The sequence below is a fragment of the Schistocerca serialis genome, chromosome 7 (genome assembly GCF_023864345.2).
Source record: "Schistocerca serialis cubense isolate TAMUIC-IGC-003099 chromosome 7, iqSchSeri2.2, whole genome shotgun sequence".
Lineage (NCBI taxonomy): Eukaryota > Metazoa > Arthropoda > Insecta > Orthoptera > Acrididae > Schistocerca > Schistocerca serialis.
The window spans coordinates 277,921,164-277,947,548 of record NC_064644.1 but is presented as its reverse complement, the minus strand read 5'-3'; the positions used below and the strand labels follow the sequence as shown (position 1 = coordinate 277,947,548).

Below are 26,385 nucleotides of genomic sequence, written 5' to 3'. Positions count from 1 at the left end.
CGTATTCGGAAGAGAGAGTTGGTGTCTGAAATTTCGTAAATTGATCCCGCCGCGACGAAAAACTTCTTTGCTTTAATGACTTCCATCCCAACTCGCGTACTATATCTGCCACACTCTCTCCCCTATTACGTGATAATACAAAACGAGCTGCCCTATTTTGCACCCTTTCGATGTCCTCCGTCAATCCCACCTGGTAACTTCTTCTTCTTCTTCTTGTTATTCTTCTGCTGACTAGGGTTGCCCCTGTTTGCGTCATTCCGTGGATAAACTGGAAAAACAGCTGTCACAATTCTTGGACGGTCGTCCGGTTAGTCGCTACCCTTGCAGTGGTCCATGTTTACAAATTTTAGTTAGTCTTGAAGGATCAACCGTTACCACATGGCCTTCCAATTTATTTATCTTGTCTTCTCCAATTTATTTATATATTTTATTCCACACTGTTCCCTTATGGACTCATTTGTTCTCTTGTCCCAAATGGTTAATCCTTCGATCTTTCTTAATAACTTCGGTTTCACTGCCGTTAGTGTTTGTTTTATCTTTTTCGTTTCTGCTCTAGTTTCTGCAGCTTATATCAAAACGGAGCGTAACATTGTGTATATATTTTTATTTTCCCTCAGTTGTCATAAAGTGTTTCCCCCCACAGTATTTCGCAGGCACCTGGCTACCCTTACTTCATTTGACACTTGATTTTTCACTTCTACGCCTAAGCATTTTATAGCTGGTGGTAACAGTCCCTAGATAAAGTACGTAGCTTGTTCAGTTGACACTCCATCTACTTCTGATTTACATGATACAGATGCTGTTTATATTATTATACTCTTAGTATTTTTGGATACGATTTTGCCAAACTTAACAGCCTAAATTTCTCGTCGTGTAGTACAATGGTTTCACTCACGCCTGGCGTCTCAGCAGCAATGAGTTATGTCCGTCACCAGAAAGTCACAATGAAGACAGGTAGCATCAGACGTCGCCCAGGTTTCATTATTAGGTCCTATACTCTTTTCAGTGTAATTCAATGAAGTGTCGCCAATTTTGTCCTACTGCAAATACACTGCTGAAATCAAGTCATATCTAAGTGCAAACCACTAAACCTAAATACAGATGTCTGGAATCTCAGTACCGACCGGTGTGCACTATCAAAATGGGCGCACGTTATAGGGTTTAAGCTCAACACATTTAAAACGCAAGTAGCACTGGTTGGTTATTTTGGGTTCATAAACCCGAATTGCCCGCAGTCACTGCCATCTTGAACCGTAAGTGGTACAAATTTGAACTTCTCTCCTTCAGGAAAGACTCTAGGGGTAGCGATCGATGAAAATCTAAACTGGTGAGCACGTAACAGCAATGTGCAAGGAGGCATCTGCATCCCTCCATGCCCTACAAAAATATAAAAAGCTCTTCCCTCTTGACGTGAAAAGGAAACTTGTACATACATTTAAACTTACAATTATTGATTACATCGATGTTATCCCGCAAGGCATTTCTCAGGAAACCTCATGGCGCCTGAGCTGGTTATGAGTACCTGTGTTCCTTATATCTGTGATGTTCGTCTCTTCGATCTACAGCTATCCTGGTTGTGTGCAGACAAGCGCAGAGATTTTCGTAACCTCTGTCTTCTCCACTGTCTTACCAACGTACACTGTCCTCCATATCTCAGCCTGACCTTAACGCTTTTGCTTGAACAACATTGTAGAAACATCCGTCCCCATTAGAACAAAATCCGTTCTGTCGCGCTCCATTTTTCAGCGACTTTCTTGATGTCCATTTCAGCAGCAGGAACCCGGTTCAGGAGTAATCTCCAGCATCATATTGGGGAACTGAATAACATCTCAAGTGTTAGAAGCTTGTTTATGAAATTTCTGTTAGAGCAACAGTAGCGATTACCACTGTTCTTATATGCACTCGCTACCCTTGACATCCTGCTTTCCAACCAGATCTTCATTTCCTAGTATTCTTAGCTGCTACAGCTCCTTACTGTTGTTCCTTTCACCAGAACTCGTTACATCAGACATGTTTTACACGGTACACCTTAAGTTTTTTTTTATATATCAGTATCATTATTGTCATTATTATTGTTGTCGTTATTATTATTGTTGCTACAATTATTGTATCACTGTTAATGGCAGCGGTAGTTGTACAAGTACTGCCAGTATTAAATTTATTATTTTGTACTCACGATTACTCACATTGTCACTATAGACACTCAAATCACTTTAATACTATTTTTCATATTAAAATAGTTATTTCTTAGGTAACTACGATATTGAAGCACTGCATGTGTGAAGTCTTGGTCCGATAGAAGAGAGGGCCAGATGGCTCTAATCAATTTAGTTTAAATAAGCACATAAACAAGTGAAAAGGTGCTAATGAGCGTGAAAAGAAAATGACTGCAAAAAGCGGAAAATGTAAAACTGAAAAGACGGCAAAGTCAATGAAATACGTGTAATAACATTTGTACTTTTTAAGATAGAAATGATACTTCGGGCGTTTTCCACGAATTTAAACCGATGAACAACGTATCCAGAAGAAATGCACAGCAAACTATTCTGTGTTAACCTTACTTTATGGGCGCATATTTGTTGTTTATGCGTGTCGAAGTGTGTAAATTTGTCGAAGTAAATAAAATGTCAAAACTTTGCTGACCTACAGAATTCTTTCTGTACGATAAGCAGCACGCCCTGCTGTAGCAGAGAAAAGAAAGGAACCAGTGGAAAAATTCGCCTGTTAAAACACAAAAGAGGCGAATACGTTCCTCTTTAAAATACCCTTGCAGAAATATAGGAAACCAGTGTCCCAGTCCTCAGTCTACCTTCCTCACCAAAATGTTTGACAAGCAAACATATTTTTTGTGCTGAAGGAGTGTAGCAGACAGACAATGAAGATGGAAGATAGATGAGACAGTGGAAATGGGAGAGAAAGACAGGTGACACAATGACAATGGGACAGAGAAAGTGGCCGTGAAGGAGAGAGCGAGATGGAAGAAGACAATGGCAGTGGCAGCCAAAGAGCGAGGTGATAAGGACGACCAGTGAGGCAATGGTAGTAAAAGAGGAAGAGAGAAGGAAGAGTGTCTGTAAAAGAGAGGGGAGATGTTGTAAATGGTAAATACGGATGAGTGCACGCCATACGCATGCCTGGGCGGTCTGGATCATCCCAGACCGGCGATCTTTAGAGCGTAGGTATTAGAAAACACACGTTTTGGTCCGATATTTTAAACACGGGAAAACAACTTGGACCCCAAGAGTTTTTAAGCTGCCGAAAAATAGTGAAGACATTGACAGTGGGAAAGGAAGACATAAGCAGACATTGTAAGTGAGAGAGGAGACAGTGACAGTGGGACATACTGTAAATCATTGGGAGAGAAAGAAGAGAGTGGGAAAGAGACATACATAAATAGAGATGGTGAGTGTGAAGTAATAACTACAAACACAGAGTGGGTAAAAGTATTTAGAATCATGTTTCTTAAAAGAGCGCGATGTTCGCATGCTAAAATGTTTGGTGGGGAAGGCAGAATAGGGACTGAGGCAGCTGGTTCCCGAGTTTTCTGTCAGTGCCTTTTAAACTAAACAAATTCGCCTTTTTTGTGCTCCAACAGGAACATTTTGTCGCTAGTTTAACAGTTGATTCAAAAATGATTCAAATGGCTTAAAGTACTTTAGGACTTAACATCTGAGGTCATCAATCCGCTAGACTTGGAACTACTAAACCGAACTAACCTAACGACATCACACCCGTCCATGCCCGAGGCAGGATTAGAACCTGCGACCGTAACAGTCGCGAGGTTTCGGACTGAAGCACCTACAATCGCTCGGCCACAACGGCCGGCTCCCATTGAGAAGCGTCTGCTGTGTTCACAAAAGAGCAGTAGCGAGTTCATGATCCCAGAAAAAGAATGGAACTTAACTGACGATCTGATAAACGTTTCATCGTTTAGTCGTACTTCTGCAAGCGCGCAGAGTAAATATAACGTTACCACTGCCGAAAGTTTTCGTTCGTGATGTTCTTTCGCCCTTACAAATCCGTGTTCATCTTTTAAAAATATCACCACGGGCCAGATATCTGTCTCTGAAGCTAAATGAAAGAAGGAAAATGGTTTAGTAGCCGGCAAATTCCTTCCAGAGCCCAGTACAATCGATTAGTCGATAGCGAAAAACGAATAACGTTGGAGATAACACAGCTGCTGGTAACCACTGCAACAGTTGCTACATATTTAAAAGTGTCACCACCTTTTGGTAGGTGTTTAATAAAGTGTTTTATAATGCCAGGTTTTATGTGCAGTGGAATAAGTTGAAGTTTTTGGGTCGACTTTTTTTATCGAACAGCACATTTCTCCCTCCAATTCTTTGCGTTCTAGTTGCTTAGAATTTTTGAGACCTGTGCTTGTATTTTTGGCTAATGTGCCTTTTTTTGTAGGAAGCGGAAGCCTTGCTGCCAAACTTGAGAATTCTCGTTGTGGGGTCCATAACTTTTCCTGATCCCCATAAGTTTCGCACAAATCAAGAGAATTAATACAACGTTTTGAAGTCATGAAATTCCCAAAAGTATGCACCAGTCGATTTATCACAGTTACTGTAGTTGGTGTGAAGGAACGTTATGTGAAACAAACACATAGCCGTTTACGTGGTGGTGTATAGGTAGGATGTAAATGGTACTCAGAGACGCAGAGTTTGGCACAGGAGAGGAATCTATGAAGGGCCCATCAAACCAGTCACATGACTGATGACTAAAAGAAATGTAACTTTATTATAGACTATAAAATTAAACATATTTTTGTAGTACGTGACATTGTAAAAGTTCGCAAATCAATACTAGCACTTTTACAACGCCTAAACAATTTCATTCTGTAAACTTCACTGAAATGTAGAACTTCAGAATTTCATAACTGCATATGACTAAAATTTCTAAGTGCTTTGCCTGAAATCAGGAACCAAAAATAAATTTTAAAAAAACTTTATCTTCGTGAAAAGAAGTCTCAGTCAACCGGTGTTATTTGTTGGCTGTGTTCCAGTCTTGCTTCTCTACAGTTTTTACCCTATACAGGTCCGTCTAGTGGCAAAGAAGCTCTTCTCTGGTCTTAACAAGTCCTATCTTCGTGGCTGTCTTATCAGTGTTTCTATATATTCCTTCCTTTGTCGAAAGAGCGGATAACATCTTCATTCATAGCTTATCAGTTCACGTAACTGTCAACATCCTTCTATAGCAACATATGTCAAACGTTTCGATTCTCTTCTGGTTTTCCTACAGTCCATGGTTCCCTACTATACACTGCTGCGCCGCAGATATACATACTCGGAAATTTTTTCTTCAGATTTACGATAATGTTTGATGCCAGCAGACTTCTATGGTGAGTGTTCTCTTTGCCTGCGACAGCCTGCTTTTTAGGTCCTCTTTGATTCGTCAGACATACGTTATCTTGCTGCCAGAGTCGCTCAAATCTTTAAACTCACCTACTTCGTGGTTACCAATTTTGATTTTAAGTTACTCACAATTCTAATCTTTGAAACTCTGGACTACTTTCGTCAATTCACTCTCAATCCGTATTCTGTATTTTTTAAACTGTTAATTTCATTAAACAGTTCCTGTAATTCTTCTTCATATTCACTCAGGACGCCAATGTCTCAGAGGAACTTATCACTGTCATTTTTCGTCCTGAATTTTAATCCAACTATTTCAATTTTATTTTATTTCCATCACTGCTACTTCGATTCCTAGACTGAACAGTAGGGCGGAATACTGGATTTCTGTCTCATGTGCTTTGTAACCAAAGAACTTCGGCTTCCATTCTAATCGTTACCCTTGGTTTTTATACGTTCTGTTCTTTTTCCCCTATACATTACTCCTCTTTTTTCAGAGTTTCGAGCACCTTCCACAATTTTTCTATATCGACAAAACCTATCAACTTGTCATGATTTTTCTTCGGTCTTGTTTCCATTATCAAGCGCAACATCTAAGCTGCTTCTCTGATGCCTTTACCTTTCTTAAAGTCAAACTGATCATCATCTATTATAACTCAAACTCAGTTTTCTTTCTTACTCTATTTATGTAAGTATTACTCTTGTCAGCAGGTAGGACGCATGAGCTGTTAAAGTGGTAGTGCGATATATTTCGAATTTTTACGCTCTTGCACTTTTCGGAATTGTGTTGATGACTATTTTCTGATTGTTTGTATGTCTCCAGTTTCATAGTTTCTACATACGTCTTAAATAGTCATCTCGTTGTAGCTTTCCCCAATGATTTTAGAAATTCGGAAGAAATATTATCTGTCCCTTCCGTCTTGTTTGATTACAAGCCTTCCAAAGCTATATCAACTCTTATACTGATTCCCCTATTTCTTCCACATCAACTCTCATTTCTTAGTCTACAACGTCATCACACAAGTCCCCCAGCTCTCAGAGTCTTCAATTTTGTTTCTATGCCTATCCACTCTCTTCTCCGCATTTATCTGTGGAATTCCCATTGCGCATTTAATTGCGATGCCCTTCCTTTAAACGTGACAGAAGGTTATTTTCACTTTCCTGTATGGTGCCCAAAACATAAAAAGTCCTTAAAATATTTCATGCACATTAAGACAAGCAACTCTAATTACATCATCCGAATTGTGGGAAAATTACATACGCTGGGTTGCCAGTTAAGAAGTGTATGGAATGTTTTGTGGGCAAGCTTTACTCTTGCTGCTCTATGTAAGCTAAATCCGTTTTGCCTATGATCATTTCATTTTATTCCTCATTTTCTTTTTGTATTTATGTAAGCGTTAGAGATGTAAATTTTGGTTGAATGTGTACATGATTAGAGGGATTAATATATGTGTAAAATAAGAGGAACGGGCAGCTGCATTAGGCTGGAAAGGCAACTGAGCAGAAAGAGTACTGTTGCGAATTTTTCTGGAAGCCAAACGTATGAACAATGAGGAACTGAACAACTCGATGTTTGACAGTTCTGAAAAAAGATTTATAATTCTGGAGTAAAGAACGTTCATTAGACGTGATTAGAGTAGTTGAGACTTCAGAAGCGATTTATGAGCATAGAGCAGGTCTTGTTGAGTTATAAATGATGGAAGAATGCAGACTTTTACCGTATTACTGTTGATTGTTATTGAGTAACACTTTTTTGACTGCATAAGACATATAAGTGCTATGTTTGTATTTGCTGTATAATAAAGGTTCACGTCTCTGCAATTATGTGTCGGAAGTAGGGACCAAAAATGACTGCGAACCGGCGATTGTGAATAAACAGGAAATATTAGTCCTAACTGAAAACTTTTGTACTTTTCAAGAAAGTGGTTCAAGCCATTTGAAGCCAGCCATCGAAATCAGAGACTGAATTATCGCGGGACCGAAAAGACTTATTTGCATATATCTCTAGGCACCGAAAAAAGTTGACAGGAAAAGTCAACAAAACAACAGAGTTGCATGTACATAGCACAAACCAAAATAGTGTTTCAAAATCTGGTTAAGGGCTACGCCTCTTGTGTAATAAATAAGCAAACCGACAAACGAAATTTTCTAGTCAGTTGATGTAACTATTTCGTTTTGCTGGAGCAGAGATGTAACAATCACAGTTAATAATTGCCACAACACCTAGTAGCTAGCGATTCGTCCAAATATAAAATATTTTGGAACCAATAATAAGCCAACGGTATGGAATATTACAGTTTCAGTTAGCAGTTTAGTTAAGTTTACAATGTTTCAAAGCTCTGTGTATGGCTGAATCGTGTTGTAGCTGTGCAAAAGCAATTTTGCTACTGAAATAAAGTTAGGTAGTTTGGGAAAGTAAGGAAAATAAAGTAAGAATATGATCAGAAAGTAAGTGTTGTAGAGCAACATACTTTAGGTACATATAGACAGCACATCCATTCGTCATGATTTAACTTCCAATACCGTTGATGTCTCAAAGATTAAAACTGTAAACTGTCGTAGAACCAGAGGATGGAATCCACTCCAGTATTTTTCCGTGGAGCTCAGTACCACGTCCTTGCAAACCTTTGAATGTCGTTCTTGGAATGCTGGAAATAAAGAGTGCCAAAAACCGTTAAACCATTCTAATTTCTGCGATTGCAGAAAGATATTTTCTACAGTAATACTAAATCTGTGAAACTGTCGTTTCTGTCTTTTTGTCTTTGAATTTGATAGTCTGCAAGACTACTACACAGAATTTTATTGCGTTTCACGAATAGCTTCAGCCAAGTAAGACTGTACTTCTCCAAATCGCTTCTCAAGAAAAAGGACATTCCTATGCATTATAAAAGTGTATGCATGTATGTACGTTCCACACCTCCTCCGAAACCACTGACCCGGTTTGAACCAAAGTTGGTACGCATACCACTTAATGGCTGGAGAGAATACCTGTGTGAGTAAGAACCATCTACTTATTAAAGGGGTAGGGTGGCGGTGAAAAAAAGTGTAGATCACGACGAAAGAATACCCTGATTTTATTCACCCATTATTTAAGAACGAGAGCACTTGGTGACTTGCAACAAGCTTTACAGGTAAATTCAAACCTTTAATGAAATTTTTCTCTCAGATACACCCCACATAATGATACAAGGAAAAAGAACACACAGCTTTCTGCAGTATACGGCGATAGCCGGCACAGTAGCTCACGTTGAGAGGCTTAGCTGCCCTCTGCAATAAACAAAAAATTGTGAACGGGTCAACGATGATCTTGAAGGGGTGTCATGGGACTTCCGCACCAAACAAATGCAACAAATAACAACGAACAAAATGAGATTAACATAAAAAAAGGAGTGGCGTCTTTGATTAATAATAAAAACGTATTCGTTCCGAGTTCGAATCCCCCCATTCTTTAAATTCTGATTAAAAATCAGCATTATCGCCTGAAGACTTCTGGTGTAAGAAGTCACCATCATTCTGCCAACAGTCTCGTCAAAGAGGGCCAAGGAGTGGGCAGAGGTTCAGGACACTCTTGTCCTTGGGGAAGGAAACTGTCCCTGAAGGCAGGAGAATCACCAAGGATAAACGGCCTGAGGACGCAAAAGACAATGGAAGACACTGGATTAAAGACACATATCGTGTATGCACAGGACATGAGGCTTGTAATTGAAAAAGTGTCATGATGATCTCGCCACTGGCAGAAGATTCTGGAATAGTCCTCATTCGGATCTCCGAGAGGAGACTGCCAAGGAGGAGGTGACCATGAGAAAAAGACTGAATTACCAATGAAAGGATAACGTTCTACCTGTCGCCGCGTGGAATGTCAGAAGCTTGAACGTGATAGGGAAGCTAGGAAACCTGAAATAGAAAATGAAAAGGTTCGATCTAGATGTCGTGGGGGTCAATGAACTGAAATGGAAAGAAGACAAGGATTTACGTGAGAATCGACAGCAAACCGACACCGACAACAATAGTTCAGGTATACACGCCTACGTGGCACGCCGAAGATTAAGAGATAGAGAAAGTATGTGAAGATATTGAAACAGCATTGAAACGGTCATAACTTTGGGGGTCTGGAAAGCAGCTACAGGGTAACGAGTAGAATAAAAGGTTAAAGGTGAGTATGGATTTGCGACAATAAATGAGAGAGGAGAAAGAATAATTGAGTTCTGTAATAAATTTCAGTTTGTAATAGCGAATACTCTATTCAGGGATTACAAGCGGATGGAGTATACTTGGAAAAGGCCGGGTGATCGGTAAGATTTCAGTTAGATTACATCATGGCCAGACAGAGATTCCGAAATCAAATACTGTATTGTAAGTAGTACCCAGGAGCAGATGTAGACTAAGAACACAATCTAATAGTGATGAAGACTAGACTGAAGTTCAAGAGATTTGTCAGGAAGAATCAGTACGCAAAGAAGTGGGATACGGAAGTACTAAGGAATGACGAGGTACGCTTGAATTTCTCTAAGACTATAGATACAGCAATAAGTAACAGCTCAGATGCTAGTACATCTGAACACGATTGGACATCTCTAAACAGAGCAGTCACAGAAGTTGAAACGAAAAACATAGGTACAAAAGGGTAACTTTGGAGAAACGGTGGGTAATAATGGAAATACTTCAATTGATCGATGGAAGAAGGAAGTACAAAAATGTTCCGGGGAATTCGGCAATACAGAAACACAAGCCGCCGAGAAATTAAACAGATAAGAAGTGCAAGGAAATTAAGACGAAATGGCTGCTTAAAACATGTGAAAAAATCGGAAATAAGTGATTATTGAACAGACTGACTTAGCATATAAGGAAAGTCAAAACAACTTTCGATGAAATTAAAATCAGAGTACTACGGGAATTCCAATGTTAAATACAGAGGAGAGAGCTAATAGGTGAAAATAGTACACCGAAGGCCTCTTTGAGGAATGACATTTGTTTGGATTTGACACAAGAAGTAACAGGAGCCGATTTACAAGAGATAGAGGATCCAATATTAGAATGTATGAGTCTGGCGACATGGCATGTGACTTCCAGTAGGAGACTGCAAGAGCTGCTAAGTACGAGAGTCATCGTACAATCAGCTTAAAAGCTCATGCATCCAAGTTGCTGACAGGAATAATATGCAGAAGACTGGAAAAGAAAAAGGAGGATGTGGCAGATGACGACGAGTTTGGCTTTAGGAAAGCTAAAGGCGTCAGAGAGGAATTCTGAGGTTGCGGCTGATAATGGAAGTATGACTAAAGAAAAATCAAAACACATTCATAGGATCTGTCGACCTGGAAGATGAGTTCGACAATGTGGTGCAAAATGTTCGAAATGAGAAAAATAGTGGTAAGTTATAAGGGGAGACGAGTAAAATGCAATATGTGCAAGACCCAAGAGGGAATAATAAAAGTGGATGGCCAAGAACGAAGTCCTCGGATTAAAAATGGTGTAAGACAGGGATATTGTCTTTCCCGCTATTGTTCTATCTGTACAGCGAAGCAACAATGATGGAAACAAAAGAAAGGTTCAGGTGGAAGGACATCATTGACACGATTCGCTGATGGCATTGCTATCCAGAATAAAAGCGAAGAAGAATTACATGATCTGCTGTAGGGAATGAACAGTCTAATGAGTACAGAATATGTACATAGATTATATCTAAGAAAGACGAAGGTAATGAGAAGTAGCAGAAACGAGAACAGTAATGAGAACAGCAAGAAACTTAACATCAGGACTGATGGACACGAAATGGATGAAGTTTAGGAATTCTGCTACCTAGGCCGCAAAATAATCGTTGTATGGTCGTGAAACAATCGAACAATTTGAGATGTGATGCTAAACAGTAATGCTGAAAATTGCGTGGACTTATCAGATAAGGAATGAGGAAGTTTTGTGCGGAATCAGAGAGGAAAGGAATATGTGGAAAATACTGGCAAGGAGAAGGGACTTAACATATATGTTAAGATATTAGGGAGTGACTTCCATCGGACTGGAGCGAGTTGTAAGGGCAAAAACTGTAGTGGAAGACAGATTCGAATACCTCCAGCAAATAATTGAGCACGTAGGTTTCATGTGCTACTCTGAGACGATGAGGTTGGCACAGGAGAGAAATTCGTGGCGGGTGGCATTATACCAGTCACAAGACTGATGACTCAAAAAAAAAAAAAAAAAAGAAAGAAAGAAAGAAAGAAACCTTACCCGAATATGCCGCTGAACGTAGGTAATATCATTATTCGTTGCATAGAGGAGGGAGGAAGAGACGGGCAGAGAAAGATAACAGGAGGATGTGGACAAGGGGGGTGGGGAAGAGGAGATGTACAGACCGAGAGAGGGGAGGAGGACTTGGACAGAGATAGTGTAGAGTAGCAGATGTGCATAGGCAAAGGCAAAGGGAGATTGAAAGACAAGTGTGGAGGGGTGGAGGAGGAGGACAGAGAGAAGAGGGCGAAGGAGATGGGCAGAGATTGGAGAGGGGTCAGAGGAGATGGACAGTGATCTGGGGGAAGAAGGAGTTTGTTTGGTAGAACTGATATAATTACATATCCAGAAAACGCCAAGTACTCAGCTAGTATCCAAATAAATCGATGCCCATAGCTTTTGCGATCAACTTACAGCTTGGTTGGAAATATCTTTCCTGATTTGCCGACTGGACGTAAAGAATCGGTACACGTGCTGCTCCCAGAAATAATTTTTTAAATGTTAGAGGCATACAGTTTCACATATATGATTCAATGTTGTGACGTTTAAAGATACAGTGTTTTGTGGTGCCCCTAAAACATGCTTCACATATACCGTAAGGGAACACTATTTTCTCATTCGTCGGATTACAACTATCTAGCGTGTAATGCTAATAATGATGATGACAATTGACAGAATATTTGATTGTTACTTAGTTGTATAATCACTATTCTGTGCTTCTCTGAACCTCTAATTGTAGTAACCAGATATGCCACTGCTTACCTGGAACTGAAACATGCGTTCCTGTGCTTCCAAGTAGGAATCGATGTCTTCTGCTGGCTCGTACCAGTCCGAGTTGAGTGCAATGCCCACTTTTCCTGTAATACGCATATAATTTATGTTCAAACTCTACGAAATTGACTGTTTAAAATAGTGAGGGGATTTCATTTTGATTTATAGCTTTGGAGATAATGTTATAATGACGAGAAGCGAAAGCTAACATAATTGTAAAAAAAAAAAAATATTATAATGGTTTTGTGGTTTTGACGTGCAATGTTTTCGGACATGAAGACTTGTAGACAGTTAACTTGATGTACAAGCAAACCTAACAGTCCGAACCTTTGACCAGTACTGAACGACACATAAACTTCAGATGCTTTCGTCTTTTTGTAACAGCTAACTTCAGTCTGATTAGAACATAACTGAGGCAATGGTAAAAAGATAAGGTTTAGAGACCATGCGACATCAGTATTATAGTCTGGTAACAACTTGGTGCTGCTATTAAAGCACAAATGTTGGAAACACGAATGCAGAATCACATTCAACTAAGTTGCTCTCCAGAATGCCTGGCTATCCTTTAGTACTTTGTAGCGTTGTAAAGTAATACGTATTTTAAAAACAGATGGACTATTCACACGTAATTCCTATGGGCAACAGTCAGTGGAGGCAACACTGGAAAATACAGAACAATAATTACTTTAGAACCATCAGAAATATTTTAATGACGTCATATTTCCTTTCAGTTGTTGCTGCGTTTATTTTACTATTGCAATTTCGGCATTTCTGTTATTTCCAAGCATAAGAGTTTTGATACGGAGATTGACAGCGGGAAGAGAAACTGTGGACTCATCTAACAAGAAAAAAAAATGAGACATGTTAATCACCAATCTATATTCAAATCAAAATCTTCATATGTGTGTGAAATCTTATGGGACTTAACTGCCAAGGCCGTCAGTCCCTAAGCTTACACACTACTTAACCTAAATTATCCTAAGGACAAACACATACAACCATGCCCGAGGGAGGACTCGAACCTCCGCCGGAACCAGCCGCACAGTCCATAACTGCAGCGCCCGCGACCACTCGGCTAATCCCGCGCGGCCCAATCTGTATTCCGGCATAAGAAGCCAGCATCGTTTTGCTAACAGCCTCGTCAAAGAAAGCGGCGGATCGGATGGAGAATCAGATGGAGCTTTTGCACTTGGCGTGCGAAACGTCCCCTAAATCGTGGAAGAAGCGGGAACGATTACAGGCCTCGAATGCGAAGGCAATGGAAACCACTGTTTTAAAGACACATAAGGTGTATGCACGGAAAGTGTAGCGGTCGTTAGGGAGGTAACGACGAGAAACTTTGGGGAACAGAGGAAATTCTGAAACTATCGACGAAAAAGAAAGCACAAGAACGTTTTCAGAAACTGAAGAATACAGCAAGTAAAAAAAGATATGATCATCGGAAGGACTGGCTCACTATCGAGAAAAGTCAGCCTTCAGTGAAATTAAAGGCAATGGCGGCAGCTTGCAAAGTGTAATGAAATTTCATTGTTAAATGCAGAGAAAGAGCGGATATGTGGAGAGAGTACTGAAGGCTTTCATGTGGGAGGAGTAATGGCCCGGTAGCTTGACAGAAGGAGAAACTGATGTGAAAGTGATGAGGGATCCAGTAATAGAGTCCTAATTTAAAAGAGCACTGGAATATTTGAGATCAAATAAGAAATAAATGAAATAACAAGGAATTTCGAAAATCATTGGGGGAAGTGGCAACCAAATGGCCATTCAAGTTGGTATATAGGATACATAAGACGGCTGGCATCCTGTCAGACTTCCGGGAAAACACACAATTCTGAAGATAGCAAGAGCCGATGAGTGCAAGAACTACCGCACAGTCAACACAAAAGCTCATGCCTCCAGGTTGCTAATGAGAATAATATGCAGAAGGATGGAAAATGGAATCGAGACTCTTTAAATGACGATCAGTTTGGCCTAAGAAAGGTACAGGCACCAGAGAGGCAGTCATGACATAGCGCTTGATAACAGAAGGAAGACTGAAGAAGTATTAAGATAAAATAGGATTTATGGATTAAAAAATGCGTTCGGCAATGAAATATGGTGCAAGATATACAAAATTCTGATAAAAATAGGAATAAGCTATACGGAAAGACGTGTAACATATAATATTGACCAGAATCAAGAAGATTGGAAGACCAAGAGCGAAACTTTCGGATTAAGAACGGTTTAAAACAGTCTTGAGCCCCTACTGTTCAATCAATACGTCGAACAAGCAATGTCAGAAATAAACGAAAAGTTCAAGAGTGTAATTCCAAGTCAGGATGAACAGAAATCAATGATAACTTTCGCCGATGACATTTCTAGCTTCAGTGGAACTAATGAAGAGTTACAGAACCTGTAGAGTGGAATTAACAGTCTAATGATTGCAGAATGCTGAGTGAGAGTAAACCGAAGAAAGACCAAACTAATGAGAAATAGCAGAAATGGTAATGTTGCCCATCTTAACCGCAACATCGGTAGTTAGAAAGCAGACAAAGGTATGGCATTCTCCTACCTTGGAAGCAAAATAACCCATAACGGACGGGGCAAAATGGACATACAAAGCTGACTATCACAGGAAAAAAGAGCATTCGTAGAGAAGCGGACTCTACTAGTGACAAACATAGACCTTAAATTGAGGCAGAAATTTCTGAATATGTACGTTTGGAGCACAGCATTGTTTGGAGGTATGGCACGGGCTGTGAGAAACTTGGAACCTGAGAGAATGGAAGCATTTGAGATGGAAGGATGTTGAAAATTAGGTGGACTGATAAGCCAAGGAATGAGTAGGTTCTCCTCTGAATTGGGGAGGAAAGTAACAGTTGGAAAAAACTGACTGGAAGAAGGTGCAGGATAACAGGACATGTGTTAAGGTGTCAGGGAATGCTCTCCATGGTACTAGAGGTAGGAAAGAAAGAAGCCACAATCAAGCCACTAATTCTGGGCACACAATCACATCCGAGCTGCCTGTAGACTACCTATCAGTTTCCTGGGTCATCAAAAATTTTATTTTCAACGTTCCACATAAATAATGACCGAATTTAAAAATTTAAAATGCTAGCATAATCTACTCATTTAAAGGTATATTCTAACGTAAAAGATTCAACGCAGTAAGACAAGTGTTTCGATTATCATCTGTCTAATTGCCTCGGTGCTGCTTAGCCCACCACGTCAAACAACAAGTCTCTATTAATTCAGTTTTTGACAATGAGAGCATTTTGTGGCTTGCAACAACTTTGTACACATTTTCCGTCCTCTATGCAACTGTTTGTCCCTGGACATGAGGCTTTAATTTATTACTTCTTCACACCTAACTGTATTCGCAACGCATTTTCCATATAGCATCTAAAATACCATTGAATGTACCTACGATACATGGTTCAGGCGATATCACGTTATAAACATTGAGATGCATGAAATACTACATTTTACTTAAAACGCCCTCCCGCTGCACATAACCATGCTTCGTTTGTTCTCGAAACGCGGGATAACAGTTAGAGGCGTGAAATACCTATTGGTCGTAAAACGAGAATAGCGCGTTGTTCAAATAATAACAATTAACTTGAGGATTTTGGTATGCAACCTAAGTGCCGTTCAAGTAATAACAGAAGCATGAGCATCACCTGCATGCGGCCCAGTAGGCTAAACCTTGTTCAGTTTTGTGAGTACTGTTAAGTGCTGAAACTGTTCCTTGTGTAATCTTATAAGTTTCTGTTGAGTTTTAAATACTTTTTATGAATACTATTTTTACGAAATGGTAGACTAATAGGGTTATTATTGTGGAATGGTTTGTGTGTAACTGGAATTGGGTTCACACATTCTTGGAGAATTTATATTTGTATTTCTGAAATGAAGATGACCTTAACAAGTGTACAAGTCTCTAAACCTATCACGACAGCTCCCGAGTGACCATTTACCCATAAAATCATTAGTGTCCGCATCTACCAGTATGGGACTATTCCAGCACATTCATGATAATTCCATTGTTAGTAGCAATTCGAGCCATGCGAATGACATCTTGAGCTCTACGTAGCGTTTTCAGAAACCGACTGCGCAAAATCTACAAGATCTACAAAAAGTTGACACATATCGGTGGACAGAGCTTCTCTCCTAATTTTTAACCGCCGTCTTGCAAAAATGAAGTCTCCATTGCCTTGCTGTAATTGTTGCATTAGCCGTCTTGAGATAGAATATGGTGCACATACGTTAACTTAAGGAGAGTCACAAATGCGTCTCGTGTGTAAGTTCTTAACTCTACAGAGGAATCATGCCTTCCTCACCGTAAACCAATTTCTGTGAAAAATTGTCTTCCTCCAGTGGTTGTGACAACCCTTTGCAAAAATCAAGCCGAAGTTCCTTGTCCCGAATAGTCAAAACATGTAACAACAGTGGCCTCCATGCTTTTGTTCGCAGGCGTTTGCCACACGATTCGCCAGATTTTGACTGCTTTATCTGTAGTCCTCTACTCGCACGGTTTATACATTTCTTTCGAGCTCCTGGCGGATGTTTCCTGCAGGCGCTACACCTTCTCTGCTGACGGTCAAGGCCGATCTGTTTACTTCCAACAGGTAAGTACCGGCCTCTCAGAATGTATTGTACCACCAATGGATTATTCTGTCATTTGAAGCTTTCACGAGATATATGGTACTAAGTAGTTGCCGACCCGACACAATTCGAACACCTTTTGTGAATTCAAAGACGCAAAACGCACACATCGCTCCATTATACGCTACTGGCCATTAAAATTGCTACACGAAGAAGAAATGCAGATGATGAACGGGTATTCATTGGACAAATATACTATACCAGAACTGACATGTGATTACATTTTCACGCAATTTAGGTTCATAGATCCTTAGAAATCAGTACCCATAATAACCACCTCTGGCCGTAATAACGGCCTTGATACGCCTGGGCATTGAGTCAAACAGAGCTTGGATAGCGTAAACGGGTACAGCTGCCCATGCAGCTTCAACACGATACCACAGTTCATCAAGAGTAGTGACTGGCGTATTGTGACGAGCCAGTTGGTCGGCCACCATTGACCAGACGTTTTCAATTGGTGAGAGATCTGGAGAATGTGCTGGCCAGGGCAGCAGTCGAACATTTTCTGTATCCAGAAAGGCCCGTACTGGACCTGCAACATGCGGTCGTGCTTTATCCTGCTGAAATGTAGGGTTTCGTAGGGATTGAATGAAGGGTAGAGCCACGGGTCTTAACGCATCTGAAATGTAACGTCCACTGTTCAAAGTGCCGTCAACGGGAACAAGAGGTGACCGAGACGTGTAACCAGTGGCACCCCATACCATCACCCCGGGTGATACGCCAGTTTGGCGATGACGAATACACGCTTCCAATGTGCGTTCACCGCAACATCACCAAACACGGATGCGACCATCATGATGCTGCAAACAGAACCTGGAGTCATCAGAAAAGATGACATAATGCCATTCGTGCACCCAGGTTCATCGTTGAATACACCATCGCAGGCGATCCCGTCTGTGATGCAGCGTGAAGGGTAACCGAAGCCACGGTCTCCGAGCTGATAGTCCATGCTGCTGCAAACATCGTCGAATTGTTCGTGCAGATGGTTGTTGTCTTGCAAACGTCCCCACCTGATGACTCCGGGATCGAGACATGGCTGCACGATCCGTTACAGCCATGCGGATAAGATGCCTGTCATCTCGACTTCTAATGCTACGATGCCGTTGGGATCGAGCACGGCGTTCCGTATTACCCTCCTGAACCCACCGATTCCATATTCTGCTAACAGTCATTGGATCTCGACGAACGCGAGCAGCAATGTCGCGATACGATAAACCGCAATCGCGATAGGCTACAATCCGACCTTTGTCAAAGTTGTTAACGTGATGGTAAGCATTTCTCCTCCTTACACGAGGCATCACAACAACGTTTCACCAGACAACGCCGGTCAACTGCTGTTTGTGTATGAGAAATCGGTTGGAAACTATCCTCATGTCAGCACCTAGGTGTCGCCACCGGCGCCAACCTTGTGTGAATGCTCGGAAAAGCTAATTATTTGCATATCACAGCATCTTCATCCTGTTGGTTAAATTTTGCAACTGTAGCACGTCATCTTCGTGGTGTAGCAATTTTAAAGGCCAGTAGTGTACATTCGACGTATCTGACCTCGTCGTGCGCTTTGAAACTACACCACCTTGCGTATGAGGAACGTCAAATTTGACAGGTGCTATGTCCACTGATACGTGTCATTTTTCTGTATGTCTTGTATCTTTTTTACAATCATCTTCCGAAACCCCGGTTGTGCTTATGAATAATCCTGTATATGGATGTAGTATGTAGATACAATGTCTTTTACAACAAGTTGCAAACAAGAAACTACTCCGTCTCAGACCACTGATCTGCGAGAAGACAGCACCTGGTACGCTCACCGTTCTGCGTGGCCCGGTACTCCTGCTCGTACAGGCGGTAGACCCTGGCGTGAGCCCGGATCATGGTGTGCGCCGCCAGGTAGTTGCCGATGCCCGGAGCGTTCTGTGACGGGGCCTGCCAGCCGGAACTGGAGTAGCCGCACGCCACTATGTACGGCTCGTTGATCGTGGTCCACCACTTCACCTGCAGCAGCGGAAAGCCCAAGACATTAGTAGTCACTGACAAGTCTAACCGCAGCATTCGAACCTGCTTCCTTTCTAGAGTAATGTCTTCAATTTTCCTGTGTTGTAATCTATTTTTATTTATAATAATATAACGAAACATAGCAACAATAAAAGACTATTGATCAAAATGAGTGTGAAATCTCATGGGACTTAACTGCGAAGGTCATCACTCCCTAAGCTTACACACTACTTAACCTAAATTATCCTAAGGACAAACACACACACCCATGCCCGAGGGAGGACTCGAACCTCCGCCGGGACCAGCCGCACAGTCCATGACAGTAGCGCCTTAGACCGTTCGGCTAAAAAAGACTACTGAAAGAAAAGAGAATGGTAAATGTACATGTTGTAGTTTAGGGAAGTATAAGTGTATAAATGACGATAAACTTCGTTCAATAGCTACACTCTCATTAAACTTTCCAGTTCATTCACGAATTTCTTGTTGCTACTTAACAACAACCATGACTACATGACTCTGTAGTCTGTTGCCTGTTGCGCTTCAGTCTGGAACCGCGTGACCGCTACGGTCGCAGGTTCGAATCCTGCCTCGGGCATGGATGTGTGTGATGTCCTTAGGTTAGTTAGGTTTAAGTAGTTCTAAGTTCTAGGAGACTGCTGACCATAGATATTAAGTCCCATAGTGCTCAGAGCCATTTCAACCATTTCTGTTGCCTGTTGTCTCTGTTCTGCGGAAAACTGACGGCGTTAGCACTGAATTGCATACAGAAATCCTCGGCTACAGTGTTTGTCACTGTCCACTTCTTACCCTGTACAAAGAAAACAGACTGAGACGACGGGCAAAAATACAGTCATTTCGCGCACTAAACAACCGATGTGAATGTGTTGATGTTCAAACACGTGGCACCTGACGTGACATAGTTCCAAACCTTGGAACTGGGTAGAGAGATGTGTCTATTTCTGAATACAAAAGGGAAAGTATAGTTAACAATTAACATGCGCTTGGGTACATTCTTACCGACAATAGTGGAACTACTGTCCATAAAAAAATACGATTCATTAAACAGTCAATTTTTCAGAAATTGGAATGTAGCTACTACCTCCACAGTGAAAAATTATTTCAAAATTACGAGGCCAAGAAAACACAGAGAGATATCAGAAAATTATCGTGCCTAAGTGTAGTGGATTAGCGAAATTTTTTTATATAGCACGTGTGAAAATTATCGAGATCTGAACTTCATATATGCTGTCGATGGAAATACCTGTGAGCAAGTTGAGAAATTTGCGATTTTAAGGAAGTAGTTGTTGACAATGCTGGACATCCTCTGTATGTAAAGCTCAACAAAATTCTGGCCCACTGAGAATATAATAAAAAGTTTTTTCGCCTATCTGAGGAAAAGAAGTTTGCACTGAAACAGCAAATCGACAACAAATAAAGGTAGCGGACAGCTTACTCCAAACAAGGCACACTGAGTATTAGGGTTTAAATCAAACTAAAAGCTTAGATGATTTGTGGGGGACTTCCGGCAAAAGAGCGATCGTTGGGTTACCAACGGCCTTATTAAGGAGTTGCGAATATGCTGTTGGCCTTGGGGTGCGAAATTGCTCCTAAAAGGTGGACGGATAAGCAATGATCAACGGCAGAAACATGGAGCGGGGCATGGAAACCAATCCATAAATGACATATCAAGCTTACGCACAGGACGTATGGTTACTAACTGAAGAAGTGTCATGATGATCTCTCCATTGGCAAAAGATTCCGAACTGGTTCCCTTCTCATATCTCTGGAAGACTACTGCCCAAGCGAAAAGAACTTGAATAATCAACGAAAGTGTAAGTGTTCTATAGGTCGGGGCGTGGATGTCAGAAGTTTGAGTCCGGTAGGGGTTTATAAAATCTGGAATGGTAAATGTAAGTGCTCCGTCTAGACGTAATTGGAAAGGGGCTGTGTAAGGGGAGGGGGGGGGGGGGGCAGGACGGAAATGGAAGGAAGACAATGATATTTTGTCAGACGAATGGATGGTAATATCAATAACTGTAGAAAGTGGTATAACGTGAACAGGATACGTCTTTAATCCGGAGGTCGGACAGAGTGTTAGTAAACCAATGCCTATAACAGGAGTTTGGTATATGTATGTCACAAAAAGCAGATGAAGTTGTAGAGAAAATTTATGAGGGCACTGACCGGGTAAGTCAGTGTGCAAAAGGGAGACGATAAACTAACAATCAACAGAAATTCTGTAGTAGTGGCAAGTATAAATAGTTACGGGAGAATATGGTCTTGCTAGTAGGAATGAGAGACTAGGAAGCCTAGCAGACTTCTAGAATAAACATCAACTAGTGATAGCGAATACACTGTAAAAAAAATAGCAAGAAGAGGCGGTGCTCTTGGAAAAGACCCAGAGACACGGGTAGATCCCAGCTTGGTTGCATCATAGTCGGGTAGAGTCTTTGTAATCAATACGTAACGAACAGCAAACTAAAGTTAAGACAATCGTTCGGTACAATCAATGTGAAAGGAACTGAGGTATTGATAAACTGAGGTAGGATGAGATCCGTTTGATATTCTCCAAAGCTATAGATACTGCGTGAATAAATACTATAGGAAGCTGTTCAGTTGAAGAGGAATGGACGGCTCTGAAACGGGCAATCTAGGGAGTTGGACAGATGTAAGTATAGCAAAGAAAACCATTCTGCGCCGAGACTCCGGGGTGTTAACATACGTGTAGTCGCGGAGCATTGTTTACTTCGATTGCGTATCTGTTGCCCCTCAGTCACTTTTGTTAGTGGTATGTGTGTGAGGAAGACCTTAATTTTCTTTGTTATGACACACTTATAGGGTGCAATAGTTAGCATAGGAGCCACGTGAAGTTATTCTAAACATGGACAGCTGGCCCTATGGGGAATGCGGCTACCGGGCCCCGTTGACATTCGATGCCAGACCAACAGCCACTACACTTAGCGGTCGCGGAGGTCATTGAAGTTCTAAGTGATTATCCCAGCAATGACACCATCACCTCATCCGACACCGGGGCCTCGGGTGATGTACAGAAGCGAACATTGGTGCATGAGGAACAACAGAAGAGCGACGAACGAACAGCAGTACAACAACAAAACAATGGAAGTAACCAACTTATGGCAGCAGGGCGCTGATAAGGCTTTGCCATTAAAGAGTCCCGCAGCTATAGACCTATTCCTGAATCTGCACTTGCCAAGCTCTTCTAGTGTACTAGTGATACAAACAATGCTGTTCCCGCTAGCCGGTCAGCTTACAAATGGTTCAAATGGCTCTGAGCACTATGGGACTTAACATATGTGGTCATCAGTCCCCTAGAACTTAGAACTACTTAAATCTAACTAACCTGAGGACATCACACACATCCATGCCCGAGGCAGGATTCGAACCTGCGACCGTAGCAGTCGCGCGGCTCCGGACTGAGCGCCTAGTACCGCTAGACCACCGCGGCCGGCTCAGCTTACATAATGAATAAAAATAACCATTACCGAGACAGTGAAATTGTCCCTTTCTGTATATATGTTACAGTCAAAACCCGTTTTCAGTTAGAAGGCGTTCTTACTAGTTAAAACTAGTTTTTACTGAGTCACTTCGTCAAAACGCGTTTTGCTAAGTTAAAACCAGTTTTAACTGACTTTCGTTTTTGACCAGCAGTAAATTCTAGTTGTAACTATGGCTATCAGTATCAACTAGCAAGAATGCGTTCTACTAAAGCTGATCTGCACGTACTTAACCCCTCGACCGTGTTGTTTGGATGACAGTGGGAAAAACATAAGAAGAGAAATGTGTGTGTATTGTGAAGAGTGCGATATTGGATTGTGTGAAATACCATGCTTTGAGCTATCCCATACAAAGAGTCATTTCTTATAAATATTCTTCAAGAAACTGTGTTTCCTTTAGATCTGCCACCAAAACCCTTCCTCATTATATAAAACTTAATAATAAAAAAGTTTTTATTCTGCAACAGCGTTACTACTTTGAAAACCTTCGAATTGTTAGGTATTCAGTTGTTAGATAATCACTTGCCCCACACTAACTAAACTAGACAGAACTAGTTTCCTTTAAATTTATTTAGGGGAAAATATTAAAATTAAGAACAACTACATGTTGATTGAAATAAAAAAAACAGCATTTTTGTATTGTGCAATGCAATAAGTATTGGAATATTGATCATACATCCAAACACATTCCACATAGTGAAAACAAGAAGAAGCCGATACGGAAATGGTGAGTGTTGCAGCAACCTGGATGACAACGGGAAAACATAAGAAGAGAAACGCGTGTGTATTGTGAAGAGTGCGATATTGGATTGTGTGCAATACCATGCTTTGAGATATACCATACAAAGAGTCATTTCTAATAAATATTCTTCAAGAAACTGTGTTTCTTTTAGATCTGCCACTAAAACACTTCCTCACTATATAAAAATTAATAATGATTAATTTTTATTCTGCAACAGCGTTACTACTGTGAAAACCTTCGAACTGTTAGGTATTCAGTTGTTAGATAATCACTTGCCCCCACAACAATAGCACATTGCGTGTCAAATACGCGCCGCTACAATAAGCGCTAGAGGCGCGGAAAGAACTACACGCGCGGCAACAGTTCTAGGGGCCAAGACTCCCCGCCTGGGCAGCGCCGAAGCGGCCGACAATAGCCGCTACTGGGCGCTTTTCGCCACAACGAACAACACGGTCGAGGGGTTAAGCACGTGCAGATAAGCTTGTGCGTATTTATCATGGCAGACCTAAATCAAGAAAGGCGATGGAAAGAAGAATTTGTGAGAAGGATGTTACAGATTGAAGAACACAACAAAAGAGAAAACCACTACAATGTTATGACAGAAGAATCTTACGATAAATTAGTGGACGAAATTGAAGAAGCACAGTCAGCTGAGAAAAAGACACAGAAGCAGTACAGAAGATTAAATGGATTCAAGGTTATTAATATTTGTGGGACCAGGAAGTTAAGTAAAGAGCCTGTGAAGTACTACGTATGTGTCGAAGTCATTTCCGACGTTATTGAAGCAGCTCATCAGGCTGTTGGTCATGGAGGTCGAGACAGATTAAAGGATGAAACTTCAAGAAAACATGCAAACATAATAGTGGAGATGATAAACATTTATCTGTCTATGTGTGAAACTTGTCGGCGCAAAAGAAGCCTTAAGAAAAGGGGGCATGTTTGGAAACCTATTCTTCATTCAGAAATGAACAATCGTTGCCAAGTTGATCTGATCGACATCGTGGGTTTAAGTATATAATGGTGTATTAGGACTACTTGACAAAATCTGTTTTGTTAAGTGCACTGCAGAACAAGAGGGCAGAGGAAGTGGCACATCATTTAGCAGATACATTTTTGACATTTCGTGCTCCTTGTATTTTACGCTCTGACAACGGCAGAGAATTTGTTAATTCTGTCATAAACGAGCTGGCTGTATTTTGGTCTGAGTGTAAACTGGTTCACGCAAAACCGATGCACATCCAAAGCCACGATTTTGTTGAACGAGCTGAAAGATTAATGCCATAGCCCCCATAAGTTTTTTTTTTTTAAAAAAAGGAACAAAACGGAGAAACCTTGGGTAGCAGCGAAATACTTCAAAAGATACTTGAAAGGAGGAAGTGTAGGAACGTTCGTGGAAAGGCAGAATTACGCCAATATAAATCTCTTGGGAACAAAAATGTAGTAAGTCCAAGGATGACAAGGCTAAATGGCTGAAGGAAAATGTGAAGGACTCGAAAAAGAAATAGTCGGCCGCTGGACTGATTCACCGTACAGAAAAGTCAAATGGTTCACATGGCTCTGAGCACAATGGGACTTAACGTCTGAGGTCATCAGTCCCCTAGAACTTAGAACTACTTAAACCTAACTAACCTAAGAATATCACACACATCCATGCCCGAGGCAGGATTCGAACCTGCTACCGTAGCAATCGCGCAGTTCCAGTCTGAAGCGCCTAGCCCCGCTCGGTCTCACCGGCCGGCCCAGAAAAGTCAAAACAGCCTTCGGAGAAGAGGACGGGTACGTGGTAAGAGAACATTTAATGTCTGTAAAAGGGGGTGTGGGGGGCTGGTGATGTGATTTTTTTCCTTACTCGTTAGTCTTCTAAGTGGTTTGGTGTGATCCTTCACGATTTCTCTTCTGCTGACCTCTTCACCTGACGAAGCAGTTGCACCCTACGTCATCAGTTGTTCGTTGGATGAATTTTTTGGATGAATTCTAATGTCTGGAGTTCGCTTCACTTTTTCCGTTTTCAACTTCCTTTAGTACCACATCTTAGCACATGAGATATTACGCTATCCCTTCTTCTAGTCAATGATCTCCTTATGTTCCTTTCTCCAGAGTCTCCAGAGATCCTCCCCATTCCTTATCTTGTCAATCCACGTGATTTTCAAAATACTTCTATAACACCACATCTCAGACACTACGCTTCCTTCCGTTTCGGTTGTCCCACATTGCATGTTTCACTTCCATACATGTATGGGCTTCAAATATGTCTTCTCTGAATTTTATTCGTTACATTAAGACATATGTTTCATAGTAATAGACTTCTTTTGGCCAGGAACGTCCTCTTCGCTTGTACTGATTTCCGTTCTATGTCCTCCTTGCTTCCTTTGACATACATTATTTTGCTTCCAAGGTAGCGGAAGTCCCTCACATTCCCTCACATCTTTTTCTGCGAGGTCCTCAACTTAGACGGTAAGTTTCTCACTAACCTCATACCTGCTACCCGTCGTTAAGTTCGTCTTTCTTCGGTTTACACTCAGTGCCTGTTCTGCGCTCATCAGATTGACCGTTCCATCCAACAGGCTCTGCAGGTGTTATTGACTTTCACTGCAGCTGCCAACGTCCTCAGAGAATTTTATTGTTCATATCAATTCCCCTTGAATTATAATCTCACTCTTAAACTTATCTTTTATTTCCGTCATTGCCTTTCCGATGTAAGAGTTTCTTGTACCTCGGGTTCTGTTGATCACAGAGGTAAGGGGCTAAGTGTTTTGGATATCCCGTGACCTAGCGACCATTTGCGTATCTATTGGAAGAACGGACGACACTGAAATACTGAGTAAGGATAACATACGTTTGAAGGCTATAATACACTAATAATAAACACCGCAGGAGGCAGTTCAGTTGAAGAGGAATGGACATCTCTAAAGAGTCCAATCTCTGAAGTTGGGCAAACGTAAGTACAAGATAGTAAACTACGCGAAATCTTGGGTGACACATGAAGTACTTCAAATGACACACGAAAGATGGAAGTGCAGCTATCCTACAACACAGGGTCAAAATTTAAACATTGCACACTTCCTCCAACTCAGGTAAATTCAGCAAAAATGTTGGTTCTTTTACATTAGGTGTGGTCTAATGCGGACTTACTCAGCTTTTAAAAGTACATTTG

General features: G+C 41.1%; 1 protein-coding gene across 1 annotated transcript in view; it reads right to left on the bottom strand.

Moving 5' to 3' along the window:
- LOC126413015 (myrosinase 1-like) overlaps positions 1–26,385 on the bottom strand; it is an 87,174-nt gene that overhangs the window by 46,670 nt on the left and 14,119 nt on the right. The window contains exons 5-6 of the mRNA XM_050082908.1: positions 18,791–18,974; positions 12,336–12,430 (exon numbers count right to left, since the gene is read on the bottom strand). Of these exons, the coding sequence (XP_049938865.1) occupies positions 12,336–12,430; positions 18,791–18,974 (279 nt within the window). The remainder of the gene's footprint in view (positions 1–12,335; positions 12,431–18,790; positions 18,975–26,385) is intronic.